We start from the raw sequence: 13,713 nt of genomic DNA, 5'->3' as shown, positions 1-13,713 counted from the left end.
ATAGTAACTTCGTGTTTAACTATTTTGAGAAATTGCTGTTTTCCACAGTTACACCATTCTACACGCATACCAGCAACATGTGAGGGTTTCAGTTTCTCCACATGCCCACCAACATGTGCTATTATCCATTTTTTGACTATAGCCATCCACATGCATATAAAGTAGTATTTCATTATGGTTTTGATCTTTGCATTTTCCTGATGATGAATGATGTTGAGCATTTTTTCATGGGCTCATTGGATGTCTTCTTTAGAGAAATACCTATCCAAATTTTTTGCCTATCTTTTAATTAGATTATTTGTCTCATTGAGTTGTAAAAGTTCATATATTCTAGATACAAGTCTCTTATTAAATATATGATTTGCAAATATTTTCTCCCATTCTGTAGGTTGTATTTCACTTTGTTGATAAAGTCCTCTGAAGCATAAAAGTTTTTATTTTTTTATTTTTATTTTTTGGCCGTGCTGTTGGCTTGCAGGATCTTAGTTCCCCAACCAGGGATTGAACCTGGACCACAACAGCACTGAATCCTAACAACTGGACCACCAGGCAATTCCCAAAAGTTTTAAATTTTGATGATATCCCATTTATCTATTTTTTTCTTTTGTTGCTTGTACTTTTAGCATAATATCGAAGAAACCATTGCCAAATTCAGGGTCACAAAAGTTCACCCCTAAGTTTTTTCTAAAATTTTAAGTACATTAAGGCCTTTGACCCATTTTCAGTTAATTTTTGTATATGGTGTGAAGTAGAGGTCCATCTTCATTCTTTTTCTAATGAGTATTATTCAATTTTACTGCAATTCTTGTTTGTCTAGAAGTAGATTTAACAATACTTCAATATTTTATAATGCTTTACAATTAGGTAAAACGCTTTCAGGTTTGCATATGCAATGTCTACATATGCAATTTCATTTTTAATTGAAGTACAGTTGATTTACGATATTATATATTTCAGCTCTATAACATAGTGATTCAATATTTTTATAAATCATACTCCATTTAAAGTTATTATAAACTATTGGCTATACTCCCTGTGCTGTACAGTATATCCTTGTAGATTTATTTTATATAGAGTAGTTTGTACCTCTTAATCCCCTACCCCTACCTTCTCCCTCCCCTCCATCCCTCTCCCCACTGGTAACCACTAGTTTGTTCTCCACATCTGTCTGTTTCTGTTTTGTTATATTCATTTCATTCATGTTTGTTTTTTGGATTCCACATATAAGTTACAGTATACAGTATGTCTTTCCCTGACTTATCTTACTAAGCATAAAACCCTCCAAGTCCATCATGTTGTTGCAAATGGCAAAATTTCACTTTTTCATGGCCAAATAGTATTCCAGAGTGTGTATATGTGTGTGTGTGTGTGTGTGTGTGTACCGAGTGTTCTTTATCCATTCATCTGTTGATTGGCACTTGGGTTCCCTTCCATATCTTGGCCATTATAAATAATTGTGCTATTAACATTGGGGCACATGTATCTTCTCGATTTTTTTTTCATTTTCTTCAGATACATACCCAGGAATGGAACTGCTGGATCATATAGTAGTTCTATTTTTAGTTTTTTGAGGAACCTCCAAACTGTTCTCCACAGTGGCTGCACAGATTTACATTCCTACCAACAGTGTACAAGGGTTCCTTTATCTCCACATCCTTGCCAACACATTTGTGTTCGTTTTGATGATAGCACCTCACATCTGTCAGAATGGCTATCTCATTGTGCCTTTGATTTGCATTTCCCTGATGATTAGCGATGTTGAGCATCTTTTTCATGTACCTATTGGCCATCTGCATTTCCTCTTTGGAAAAATTTCTACTCAGTTCTTCTGCCCATTTTTCAATGAGTTGTTTGGGGGTTTTTTATGTTGATTTGTATGAGCTATTTATATATGTTGGATATATATGTTGGATATGTTGAGCATCTTTTCATGTGCCTGTTGGCCATCCGTATGTCTATTTTGGAAAAATGTCTATTCAGGTCTTCTGTCCAATTTTTAATGGGGTTATTTAGTTTTTGGTATTGAGTTTTATGAGCTGTTTATAAATGTGTGGGTTTATTTCTGGGATCTCTATTCTGTTCCATTGATTTATGGGTATGTTTTTATAACAGTACCATACTCTTGATTACTGTAGTTTTGTAGTATAGTCTGAAGTCCGGGCACATGATACTTCCAGCTTTCTTCTTTTTTCTCAAGGTTGCTGTGGCTATTTGGGGTCTTCTGTGGTTCCATATAAATTTTCAGATTATTTGTTCTAATTCAGATTATCTGTTTTCATTCCTGTGAAAAAAAATGTCCTGGGTATTTTGATAGGGATTGCATTAAATCTGTAGTTTGTTTTCACTAGTATGGACATTTTAACAATATTAATTATTGCACTCCATGAACAGGCATATCTTTCCATTTCTTTGTATCATCTTCAATTTTCTTCATAAATGTCTTATACTTTTCAGAGTATGGGTCTTTCACCTCCTTGGCTAAGTTTATTCCTAAGTATTTTATTCTTTTTGATGTGATTCTAAATGGGTTTTCTTGCTTTCTCTTTCTGATAGTTCATTATTAGTGTATAGAAAAGCAAGACTTGTGCACATTAATCTTGTATCTTGCAACTATACTGAATTCATTTATTAGTCATAATAGTTTTTTGGTGGAGACTTTAGGGTTTTCTCTATATAGTGTCATGTCATCTGTAAATAGTGACAGTTTTACTTCTTCCCTTCCAATCTGGATGTCTTTTCTTTCTCTTGTCTTATTGCTGTGACCATCTTCATCCTTTTGCATGTGGATATCCAGAGCTATCCCAGAACCATTTGTTAAAAAGGCTACTCTTTCTCCTTGAGTTGTTTTGGCATCCTTGTCAAAAATCAATTGACTGTAAATGTGAGTGCTTATTTCTGGATTCTCACTTCTATTCCCATTGATCTGTATATCTATCCTTATTCGAGGACCACACTGTATTGATTACTCTTAAGTTTTGAAATCAGGAGGTATGATTCCTCCAACTCTGTTCCTTTTCAAGATTGTTTTGGCTATTCTGGGTTCTTTAAATTTTTATATGAATTTTAGGATCACCTTTTCAGTTTCTGCAAAAAAGCCAGCTGATAGGATTGTGTTGAATCTATAGATCAATTTAGAAAGCACTGTCATCTTAACAATATTATGTCTTCTGCTTGTGGTTTCCAAGGGGGATGGTGGGGAGGGGAAGGGATGGATTGGGAGTTTGGGGTTAGTAGATGCAAACTATTACATTTAGAATGGATAAACAAGGTCCTACTGTATAGCACAGGGAACTATATTGAATCTCCTGGGATAAACCATAATGGAAAAGAAGAAGAATATATATATGTGTATAACTGAGTCACTTTGCTGTACAGCAGAAATTAACACAGTATTGTAAATCAACTATACTTCAATTAAAAAATAATTTAAGAAACACAATATGTCTTCTGATCCATGAACTTAAAGTTTTTCCAGTTATTTAAACCATCTTTGTTTTCAAAAACATTTATAGATGTCAATGTAAAAGTATTGCACTTCTTCCTAAAAATTTATTCCTAAATGTTTTATTCTTTTGGAAATGGAATCGTTTTCTTAATTTCCTTTTCAGTTTACTCATTGCTACTTTATAGAAATACAATTAATTTTTGTACACCGATCTTATATCCTGCAACCTTACTGAACTACTATTAGTTCAAATAGTTTTTTTTTTTTGTGGTACGTGGGCCTCTCACCGCTGTGGCCTCTCCCGCTGTGGAGCACAGGCTCCGGACACGCAGGCTCAGCGGCCATGGCTCACGGGCCCAGCCGCTCCGCGGCATGTGGGATCTTCCCGGACCAGGGCACGAACCCGTGTCCCCTGCATCGACAGGCGGACTCTCAACCACTGTGCCACCAGGGAAGCCCCCAAATAGTTTTTTTTTAAATTAATGAATTCCTTAGTTTTTCTACAAATAAGATCATGTCAAAGGAGAATAGAGATAATTTTACTTCTTCCTTTCCAATCTAGATGGCTTTTTTTTTTTCTTCATTTTCTTGCCTAACTGCCCTGGCTAGAACTTCCAGTACAGTGATAAAGTGTCAAGAGCAGGCATCTTCTTTCTGATCTTAGAGGGAAAGCAACCAGTCTTTCCTCATTAAGTATGATGCTAATTTGGTTTTTTTCATACATGCAAGTTCTATTTCACTTTGTTCTTCTAGGCACTGGCTCTTTGTCCCACCTTGATTTGGTGAAATCCTTCTCATCTTTTACGTTTTAGCTAAAATTTCACTTCGTTGGGGACATCATTCCTGAACCTTGCAACTAGGCTCACAGCACCCTGCACTTATCACAATCATAACAAATATTTGTCAGCATCAATCTCCCTCCTAACTTGGCCACACCTTGTTCACAGGTGTATCCCCAACACAGACAGCACACACAATTGGGTGTTGCAGCAAACCAGCCTCATGTATATGCTCTATTCCTGATCTTGGCAGGAACACTATTCTAAAAGTTCCATTTCTACCTCTCAAGGACAGGACCCTGCTTTAATTCATCCTTACACCCAGCACCTAACAGAGCCTGGCACTCAGTTACCCTTAGTAACCTATGTGAATCATTCTGAGGCCACTCAAAAGGCATGAAAGAAAGAAGGTTGGATGTAATTTTTGCCCAGCAATAACAAAAAAGGGAAACCATACCTTCAACAGGGCCAATCTGATTGGTCACAGCGAATCTGAGCACTTTTTCTTCATCCGTGTACAAGGCAAAGACCCGGTCCACATTCAGCTGCTGGGTGGTGGGGATGACCCGGTGTCTGGGGCCATGCCTGCATGCCTGGTAAGTGATGTTCTGGTGGAGGCGGTAGGACCGTGTTTGGTTGACGGCACCCAACGTGAGGGAGTAGGCTCTGGAACTTGTGGAGGTCACAGCTGCAATAGACATTATTCAGTCAAACGAGGACATTTACAGATACTAAATACAGAGGCTTTTTATGTGAGGTGAGTTTCTCTGCACAGTTTTTCATGTAGTTGCTGGAGCATGTCCCCTTGGGAAGTTTGAGCTTATATGGGAAACCTGCAAGGCGGTCCCAAGAACCCACGTAGATGTAAAACCAAAGCACTGAGAGGCAGGAGGTAAAATCGCTGCTGTCAATATTCACAAAGAATGACTTTACTATATGCCAGCCATGCCCAGCACTCTATAAGCAGTGCCTCATTTATTCCTCACAACAGCCAGTGAGGTGGGCCCTGCCATCTTGTGTGGAGAGTCTCACAGAGGTTAGAGAGTTAATTAAGTAGTCTAAGAAGCAAAGCTGGGGGCTTCCCTGGTGGCGCGGTGGTTGCGAGTCCACCTGCCTGTGCAGGGGACACGGGTTCGTGCCCCAGTCTGGGAAGATCCCACATGCCGCGGAGCGGCTGGGCCTGTGAGCCATGGCCTCTGAGCCTGTGTGTCCGGAGCCTGTGCTCCGCAACGGGAGAGGCCACAACAGTGAGAGGCCCGCGTACCGCAAAAATAAATAAATAAAATAAGAAGCAAAGCTGGTATGCAGAGCTGGAACTGGAACTCAAGTTGGCCTGACTCTACCCCGCTCCCCCCAAGTTTTCAACCAATCCATCCATCAGTGCACAGAAGACTTCCAACACCTTGCACTTAAGTCTGGAGGCTTCTGGGGAAAGGGGTGGGGGTCTTTTATCTCCACCTGAGTGCAGAGTTGGGAGGCCAGGCAGTTTTCTAGCCATCAGCTACCCTGTGCCCAGGCCAGATCTCTGCTGCCCATTCACTTCCCTGTGCCTCTTGCCTGGCTTCCAGCTCTCACACCGCACGAGAAGCAAAGGCACAACTCAAAACAAACCCCTGTGCTGCAGGACAGCAACTGAGATTGGGGCAGCATCTCAAAATCAGGGGGTGTCTTACAGAACACATCACACCTTACACATATCAACCATGTAAGAGAGACAGAAAAGGGGTGATTATTCTCATTCTAAAGATGAGAAAATAAGCTCTCAGACAGTAAGTGATCTTACTCCCCACATACTTTAAATTCATCCGTAAGAATTCCTGTCTTCTGACTCCAAATCTAGTGGTAGTTTTGCAACACTGTATGGCATCTCTGATTTCAAAGCAGGCTGAACCAAGGTTACAGAACAAGTATAAGTTCCAATAATCAATATTTTTCCACAGCCCAGAGAGCAGGACGGTTAAAAACTGTACAAAATTATACCATCCCTCCCCAGCCCATAGACTAGGTTGTTATTATATTATCATCTGCAAATATTGGGTAGGGATGTTGATATTCTTGTGTACAACAGCCATCACTTTTCTCACACTAATAAAATAACAAGAATCATAAAAACAACACTGAGCTCATTTCATGTGTCACACTGTTCTATAAGGACATTCCACGTAGTCACTCACATAATCCTCACAACTATCTCGTGAGATGCGCACCATCCCCATTTTACGGAGAACTGGTTGCACGTACCTGAGTCCGAGTAGTGGTAGAGCTCCTTGTAGGGAGCAATGTGGGCTGTGAAGTTTGCTGGGATGTAAGGCACCTGGCCTTGAATGTTGGTTTGAATGCTCAGATAGTTCTCTGGGTCCAGCCCCTCAGCAGTTTGAGTGATTCGAACCCTTTCCTCTCCTGGGTAGAAAGTAACTTCCATGTCATGGACAAAGGTAGCACCTGGAGAGGAAAAAAATCCAGCACAGGGATGAAAGGGGGCCTTGCATCTTCCAGCAATAGTCACCAGTTCATACTTCCACTTCCCAGTTTCTCCTACTGTTGGGGATGGTGCCTAAGGAGATCTGATAACCAAGGTTAAGTACTATCAGCTGTTGATCTCACCAGTTCCCCGAAACTTTCTGTTAAAGAGCATGGTTCCACTCTATCCCATCTCACACTGCTTCTCTTTGTAGGAACTTGTTTTCTGTGAAAAATAAACCCCTAGGAACATCCTTGACCTTTCTCTTTCTATGGCTGTCAGACTTAACAAAAACAATCAAAAATCCCCAGGACACCTATTTACATTTGAATATCAGATGAATAAAAAACATTTTTAGTATAAGTATGTCCCATACAATATTTGCGGCATACTTATACTAAATTATTCAATTATTGTTTATCTGAAATTCAAATGTGACTAGGTATACTGTATTTTATTTATCTACTTTTGACTCAAGGTTTTATCAAAACTTGATTAAAAGCAAGATCTTACAAATGCCTATTGAGCTCTACAGCTGGAGGGCCAAGAACTTTTCTCTCACACTTTATGTGCAATAAAGGGGTAGTGAGGTGAGAAGCCAAGAAGTATTTTCTACACCCTTGCTATCAAAAGGTGGTCCTTAGACCAGCATTATCATCTCCTGGAAGCTTGCTAGGAAAACAGGATCACAGATCGCCCCCAGGCCCGCCACCCCCGGCCTACTGAATCAGAACCTGCACTTTACCGAGGCCCCAGGTGACGTGCAGGTGGGTTAAAGTCTGAGAAGCACCGTCTACACTAGTATAGATCAGAGTCATCAGGGGACAAAGAGGAAAGGCACCCCTCCCCCATGAAGTAAAATCATCTCCAGATGCCCTGGAACTACCACCTGCATCCCTCTTTGGCAGATCTGTGAGTGACAACCGAATTACATGGAGTCTGACAAAGCAGCGTCAAGGGTTCTTGAAGGTAGGAGGGCACGAATGCTCCACATGGGATCATCTTATTTCTCAGAACCACCTGGAGAACCTTTAGAAGAAATCACTGTCTTTTAAAAACAGTCCTGCAAGGCCAAACCATCCCCAACTACCTCGGGGCAGAAAAACTACACCTGTGTGGCTCTGAAACATTGCACAACTGACTACTGAATGAAAACCCAAGGCTCCACGCTGCCAAAGCCATGGTGACCTGCGGCCCTCCTCACCTGTGAGGCTGAAGCCGTTCTCCCAGCCTGGTTTTTCTAAAGCAAAGAGCCAGCCAAACAGGCCTCCGATCGGCGTGAGCGGGAGAAGGGCCTGGGCGGCGGGCTGCGGGATGTGGCCGATGGCCAGGTAGGCTCTGCCGTCGTCGCCCACCACATAAGCGTGCAGGTCCGCGTCGGTGAAGTGCACGGGCGTGTGGCCCACGCGGAGGTGCCCACTCACCTTCCCATTGACTCGATGAGGTGTCCCTGAGAGACAGCAAACCCCGTCAGCCTTGACCGTTGTCCACATGCACAGATAAAAACTATCCCACTGACAACTCCCCACACTCCACCTTCAGCCTTTTTCGCAACTCCCTAACCCAGCCGCTACCCACCTAGGTACAAAACAGACCTGCCTTTGATCTCACTTCTCCCAACCTCCCTCTCTCCTGTCCACTTGCACCCTAAGGAGCTAGCCAAAAGGGAGGAAACATTTCTGTTTAATCCTCAAGTTGGGAAATCAGCTGAAACATGTTCATTCCTCAGACTTTTATGGAGCACCTGCAAGTTGCTTAGGCTTTGATTCAAGCAGTAGAGACACAAGGTCCATAAACAGAGCTCACAGTGGCAGCTGGAAACAGCAAGCGACAGAAACAGACCCAGAGCAGCTCCCGCCCCAATCAAGCCAGCACCCCTCACCTTTGGGCAGACAGTGCTTCCCATTCCCATAAAACCTGGACTGGCAGTGGCAGCAGAAGCCCGTGGCATAGTCGGTGCAGAAGGCGTGCCGGGAACAGCGCTCGTGGTTGTGTTCGCAGGTCTCCTTGTTGGCAGTGTTGTACATGAAGACTGGAAAGTAAAACAAACTTGCATGTAAAGGACAAAGTGATTCCAGCATCATGGTTGCCAAGGTTCATCACGGACACAGCATCTGCTGTGTAATAAACAAATGGGGTTTTAATAATTAAGAGACGGAAATAACATTCAACTCAGGGGAATTAACTTGCTTTGTCTGCTGGCAAGAAGTACTGCTGACTGCTCCCATCTGGTCTCTCTGCAGAGCTGGTGAGCGAGGATGAGACTGCGCCCCTCGGTGCAGTGACAGGAAAGCCAACCAGGAAGTACGTGTTAGGTTGAACTGCCATTTTCTGGGTCAAAAATGGCCAAAGGTCAGCAATTTTATACGGTTCAAACTAATATTAATGAGCTCCCGAGAGGAAGACCGAAGAGAGAAACTAACGAACACCGTCTTATGTCTAACCATTCTTTTACTTTTGGTAACCTTGAACTTGAAGAGAATAACCTATAGCTTGTCTTACTTCCCAGAAAAAATTTTTTTTTCTGAAAGAGAAGAAGGGCATTGAAGAAAGAACACACACACACACACACAAACCCTAAAGAAAGTGTATAGGAGGCAGGTGGAGATGGAGGGGAAGGAAACAGGGAGCCCAGCTGTGAAAGGCTCTGTGCCTTTGCAGGGTTTCTCATGGTGGGTGTGGCCCAAGCCGGATGTCAGGGCAGCAGCGGAGAGCCTGGCCATAGTCACCATTCTCTAGGAAGCCACGTGGACCTGGGTAAGCTCAGTGCTCCAGTAGCTGTTCCTTCCAGCTCTCGCTTATTCTGCCCATTAAAAAAAAAAAGAGAGTCATTTGTGCTACCAAGAAACAAAGGAACTGGAGCAGATGCTATTGTCCCTAAAGGGAAATGGCCAAGGAATTGGGGTGTGGCTGGGGGTTGCTGACAGATAAGAGAAAGCTTTGTCCGGGACATGGGGGATGATCCCAATCCCAGGCACGGCCACCAGGAGGCAAAGTGGCTGTGCACACCTCTGCCCCTGCATCCCCCGGAGCAGGAGTTGGGTGGAGACTCCAGGAGCCGCCTGAGCAAAGATGGCACAAAACTCTAGTGCTGGACTCCAGTGCTGTTGTGGGGTGCCGGCTCCCAAGGAAGACAGATACCCTGCTCCTGGGAAAAACCGGGTGGCAGTTGTGTTCCACATCTAGGTCTGAAAAGGAGGAAATGGGAAGGGGAAGAAGAAATGGAAAGATCAGTACTTACCCAGTATTCCGGGGAGAACAGAAAACAAACCAACGGTGGGGCGGGGTGGGAACGTAGCACCATAGAAGTAACAATGGAGCCAGCGTAGACTTGTATCAGCAAGTGAGAATATAACAAGGTGAACATTGAAAGAGTGCCTAATATGCGCCAGGTACTATGCTATGAACTTTATTAACTCTTTTAATTTGCACAAGAGGGAATTTTTAATCCCTGTTTTGCAGGTAAACAAGCGAGGCAAAGATTAAGGTGACTCTCCTGAAGTCACACAGGCAGTAGGTGGTGGAGTTGGGATCTGAACCTAGGAAGTCTGGCTCCAGATTCTTGACAGCTGTACTCAACCACCCTCTGGCAGAGCTCAAGGACATCGATCACGAGAGCCAGGCAAAGGATCTGCTCAGGTGACTGGGGTTAATCAACACAGGCTTCGGACAGTCAGGTTTGAGTCCTACTTTATAAATAAGGCTACATGGGAGAAGATAGCAGAGATTGTCCAGATGGCTGTCACAGCTGACAGAAAAGCACAGGTAGGAGAACTGAGTAGCAGCAGCAGTGTTAACTTCTGGACAGTATTTAACTGCTGCTTACAGATTCTTGAGAAAGAAGTGAGCTGAGGGTTGGCAGGACGGACGATCTTGACTCAAGTGGAATATCTGACTGGGAACAGAGTGAGTTAAGTCGGTGACTCAAGATTTGGTACCAGGCCTACACAGCTGAGAAATTCCAGTTTGATAAAAATAGAAAATTAGGCATCACCATGAGCACTTTTTTCCCCTCCCGCCTTTTTTTTTTTTTTTCTGGTACGCAGCCCTCTCACTGTTGTGGCCTCCCCCGTTGCGGAGCACAGGCTCCGGACGCACAGGCTCAGCAGCCATGGCTCACGGGCCCAGTCGCTCTGCGGCATGTGGGATCTTCCCGGACCGGGGCACGAACCCGCATCCCCGGCATCGGCAGGCGGACTCTCAACAACTGCGCCACCAGGGAAGCCCCCATGAACACTTTTTAAAACAGGAAAGTGACACAAAACTCAAGGCAGAAAAACAGAATGGATAATAAAGAAGATTATAAGAGGTTGCTGTGAGAAAATGATGTATCATTATCTATACCATTGGTTTAATAAGGGGGGGAAATTCCAGTCTGAGTAAAAAATAAATGAATGTAACTTGTCAAAATCTTGGGGTTTTCCAGCTCTGAAAAGTCACAAGTATTAAGAAGCAGCCCCTGGAGGGACTGGCACAGTTGTGAGTGTGTTCATGGCATCGGCTGCCATCAGGACTCTCCCTCCAGAACACAAGGGAAGCAGGGGCAGCAGAGGGTCCCAAGTTCTGACGTCCAACAGCAGCCTGACTCAGGTGGCTCTGCAGAAACCACAGAAATGCACCGTGTGTTTCCTCCTCTCCAAAATCAGGATGACACCCCTTCTCACACCTCATTGCCAGAAATCACATTATTTCTTGGTACTCCTGAGCACCAAGGTAAAAAGACAACCTGATGCAGGACTAAAAGGTAGTCATTTTCAGGAAATTCCGGTAAAAATAAAATCACATTAACACTGTTCTGCCCTCAAATTAAAGAAATGATGGGTTTGTATTACGTTCCGTCTATTTGTTGTTTTGTGAAGATCCCTCTTCTAAGAGAGGATTATGAAACAGGGAGAGATGAACTGGAGGAAGACTACAGATGTGTTGAGTTGGGTTAATTGAACTAAAATACTAGGAGGAGGCATGGCTTTTCTATGGGTAAAAAGAGAGGCTCAGCAGTGCAGCCAGCAACTTACAAATGCAACTGTGATAAAGTTTATAAGTTCATGGACACGCAGACCACACGTTTCTAACAAAAAATAAGTTAGGGCCCCATGAAAGGCTATTATGAGACTGAAACTATACTTACGATGGGTTAAATTAACTATTGGTAAGCTGGCTTGGGGATCTTTTTCAAGTGTGTGTGTGTGTGTGTGTGTGTGTGTGTGCGTGCGTGTGTGTGTGTGTGTGGAGCTGCATGCCCAGGATGGGACTTACTGAGCCAAGAACACAAGCTCAGCCTTCCAGCCCACGCCAGTCACACCGGGGAAAGATGGGTGCGCTCCTAGACAGAGGAACACCGGGACCCCTTTTCCGTGCCTGCCTTCACATGCAGACGTGCACGTGTAACACTGACAATGTCAGCTTAGATGAAAGGTAAATGCCTGTTACAATTTTCTTTCATTCTTTCAGTAATTCAAACAAATACTTATCGAGCACTCCCTATGGGCCCGGCACTGGACTAGGAATTAGGGATACAGCTGAGAACAAGAGAGACAAAAACTCCTGTCTTGGAGCTTACATTCCCCCCTCTAGGCAGCAGTCAACAGACAGGTCAATTATTCAGTACGGCGGATGGTGTCAAGAACTGTGCAGAAGCTTAAAGTAAAAGAACAAGAGGGCTGGAGACAGAAGTGACTTTGCTTCTTTTAAATGACACAGCCACGGAGCGCCTGGGGAGAGGATGAGCTTTGGGCAGAGGCCTGGAAGAGGAGAGGATGAGTGAGGGTAAGAGCTCCCGTCAGGCTGGCGGGGCACGTGGGAGGGACGGGGCAGGGAGACGGGAGAAGGCAGGAGAGGTAATCCTGGCCAGTTCTCACCCGTCGGGCCTCACAGGTCAAGGGAAGGATTTGGGCTTTAGTCTGAGTGAGGGGGGGGACGCTGCTGGGGAGCAGAAGAGTGCCACGGTCTGACTTACAGGAACCTCAGGAATGAGCCGGTGCCTTGATAGTAGGAGGTCCTGGTGGAGAGGATGAGAAGAGACCAAATCTGGAGTTGTTTGAAGGTGGAGCTGCCGGGGTTTGCTGATGAATTGGATGGAGGGAGAGAAGGAGTCGGGGGAGGGTAGAGAGAGGGAAGGAGAGCAGGGTGGGGAGGACAAGCGGAGAAAGAGAGGGGTCCACGGGGATGTTCATTTCCTGGCGTGGGAACTGGAAGGCTGGGGGTGCCATTTACGGGAGCAGGTCTGTGGCAGCTCAGCTCCCGCGATGCCTTTGAGGCATCTGGGAAGCTTCACCCCGCCCCTGACACGGTCTTATACCCTCAGCACGGCACTACTCAACCATTCAGAGGGACAGCTGCGTTCCTCCCTAGGGATTCTGGGAACCACTGCATCAGAATCACCTGGGATGCCAGTTAAAAATGCAAATTCCCAGGGCACACCTTAGACCTACCAATTCAGACTCTCGATAGGCGGATCCCACGAGTCTGTACCTTAGCCACTCCTGGGGTGACTCTTACGTCCAGTGAGGAAAATGTTCAGGATATTTGCAAACTTTCCATTTCTGAGCCAGAGAATGCTGATTAATGTAGTGAATGAATTTCATCTGACCAATTAGCTCCTGGGGGTGGCTGGATTTCAGGGAATGCTCTAGCATTCATTCCTGGCCTGGCTGAGAAGTGGAACGCTGTGCTTATGGCCCACTTAGGCCAAACACCCAAGCGGGGCACGTGAAGATCCTTAGTGGACGGAACCGGGAGCCCAGGAGCCATCTCCCTTCCCTGAGGAAGGGGGAGAACAGGACCTAGAAATGTGACCCCACGTGTGGCTCTCTAACCAGGGAAGAAAAGCCAGGCGTCTGGCCAACGTGACTTCTCAAATTTCTATGGGAACTGCAGGTGGATTCAAAGATGCTGAATTCCGTGAAGGTGGGGGAATCAGTGTCTAAATCCCAGCTGGGTGAGATGTGCAGTGAGCAGATGCAAAAACAAAGTGGCACTTTTTCTTTTTCTGTGGTCGTGTCTATGCCTCTGTACCTCACAGCTTTTAA

General features: G+C 44.6%; 1 protein-coding gene across 1 annotated transcript in view; it reads right to left on the bottom strand.

Annotated features, from left to right (window-relative positions):
• The window catches only part of NID2 (nidogen 2), a 78,194-nt gene that overhangs the window by 41,264 nt on the left and 23,217 nt on the right, over positions 1 to 13,713 (bottom strand). Inside the window, exons 5-8 of the mRNA XM_060004560.1 lie at positions 8,568 to 8,717; positions 7,890 to 8,135; positions 6,466 to 6,666; positions 4,682 to 4,912 (exon numbers count right to left, since the gene is read on the bottom strand). Of these exons, the coding sequence (XP_059860543.1) occupies positions 4,682 to 4,912; positions 6,466 to 6,666; positions 7,890 to 8,135; positions 8,568 to 8,717 (828 nt within the window). The remainder of the gene's footprint in view (positions 1 to 4,681; positions 4,913 to 6,465; positions 6,667 to 7,889; positions 8,136 to 8,567; positions 8,718 to 13,713) is intronic.

This window comes from Delphinus delphis, chromosome 2 (genome assembly GCF_949987515.2).
Source record: "Delphinus delphis chromosome 2, mDelDel1.2, whole genome shotgun sequence".
NCBI classification, from domain to species: domain Eukaryota; kingdom Metazoa; phylum Chordata; class Mammalia; order Artiodactyla; family Delphinidae; genus Delphinus; species Delphinus delphis.
The sequence above is the reverse complement of the archived record's forward strand: the minus strand, read 5'-3'. Positions and strand labels throughout refer to the sequence as shown.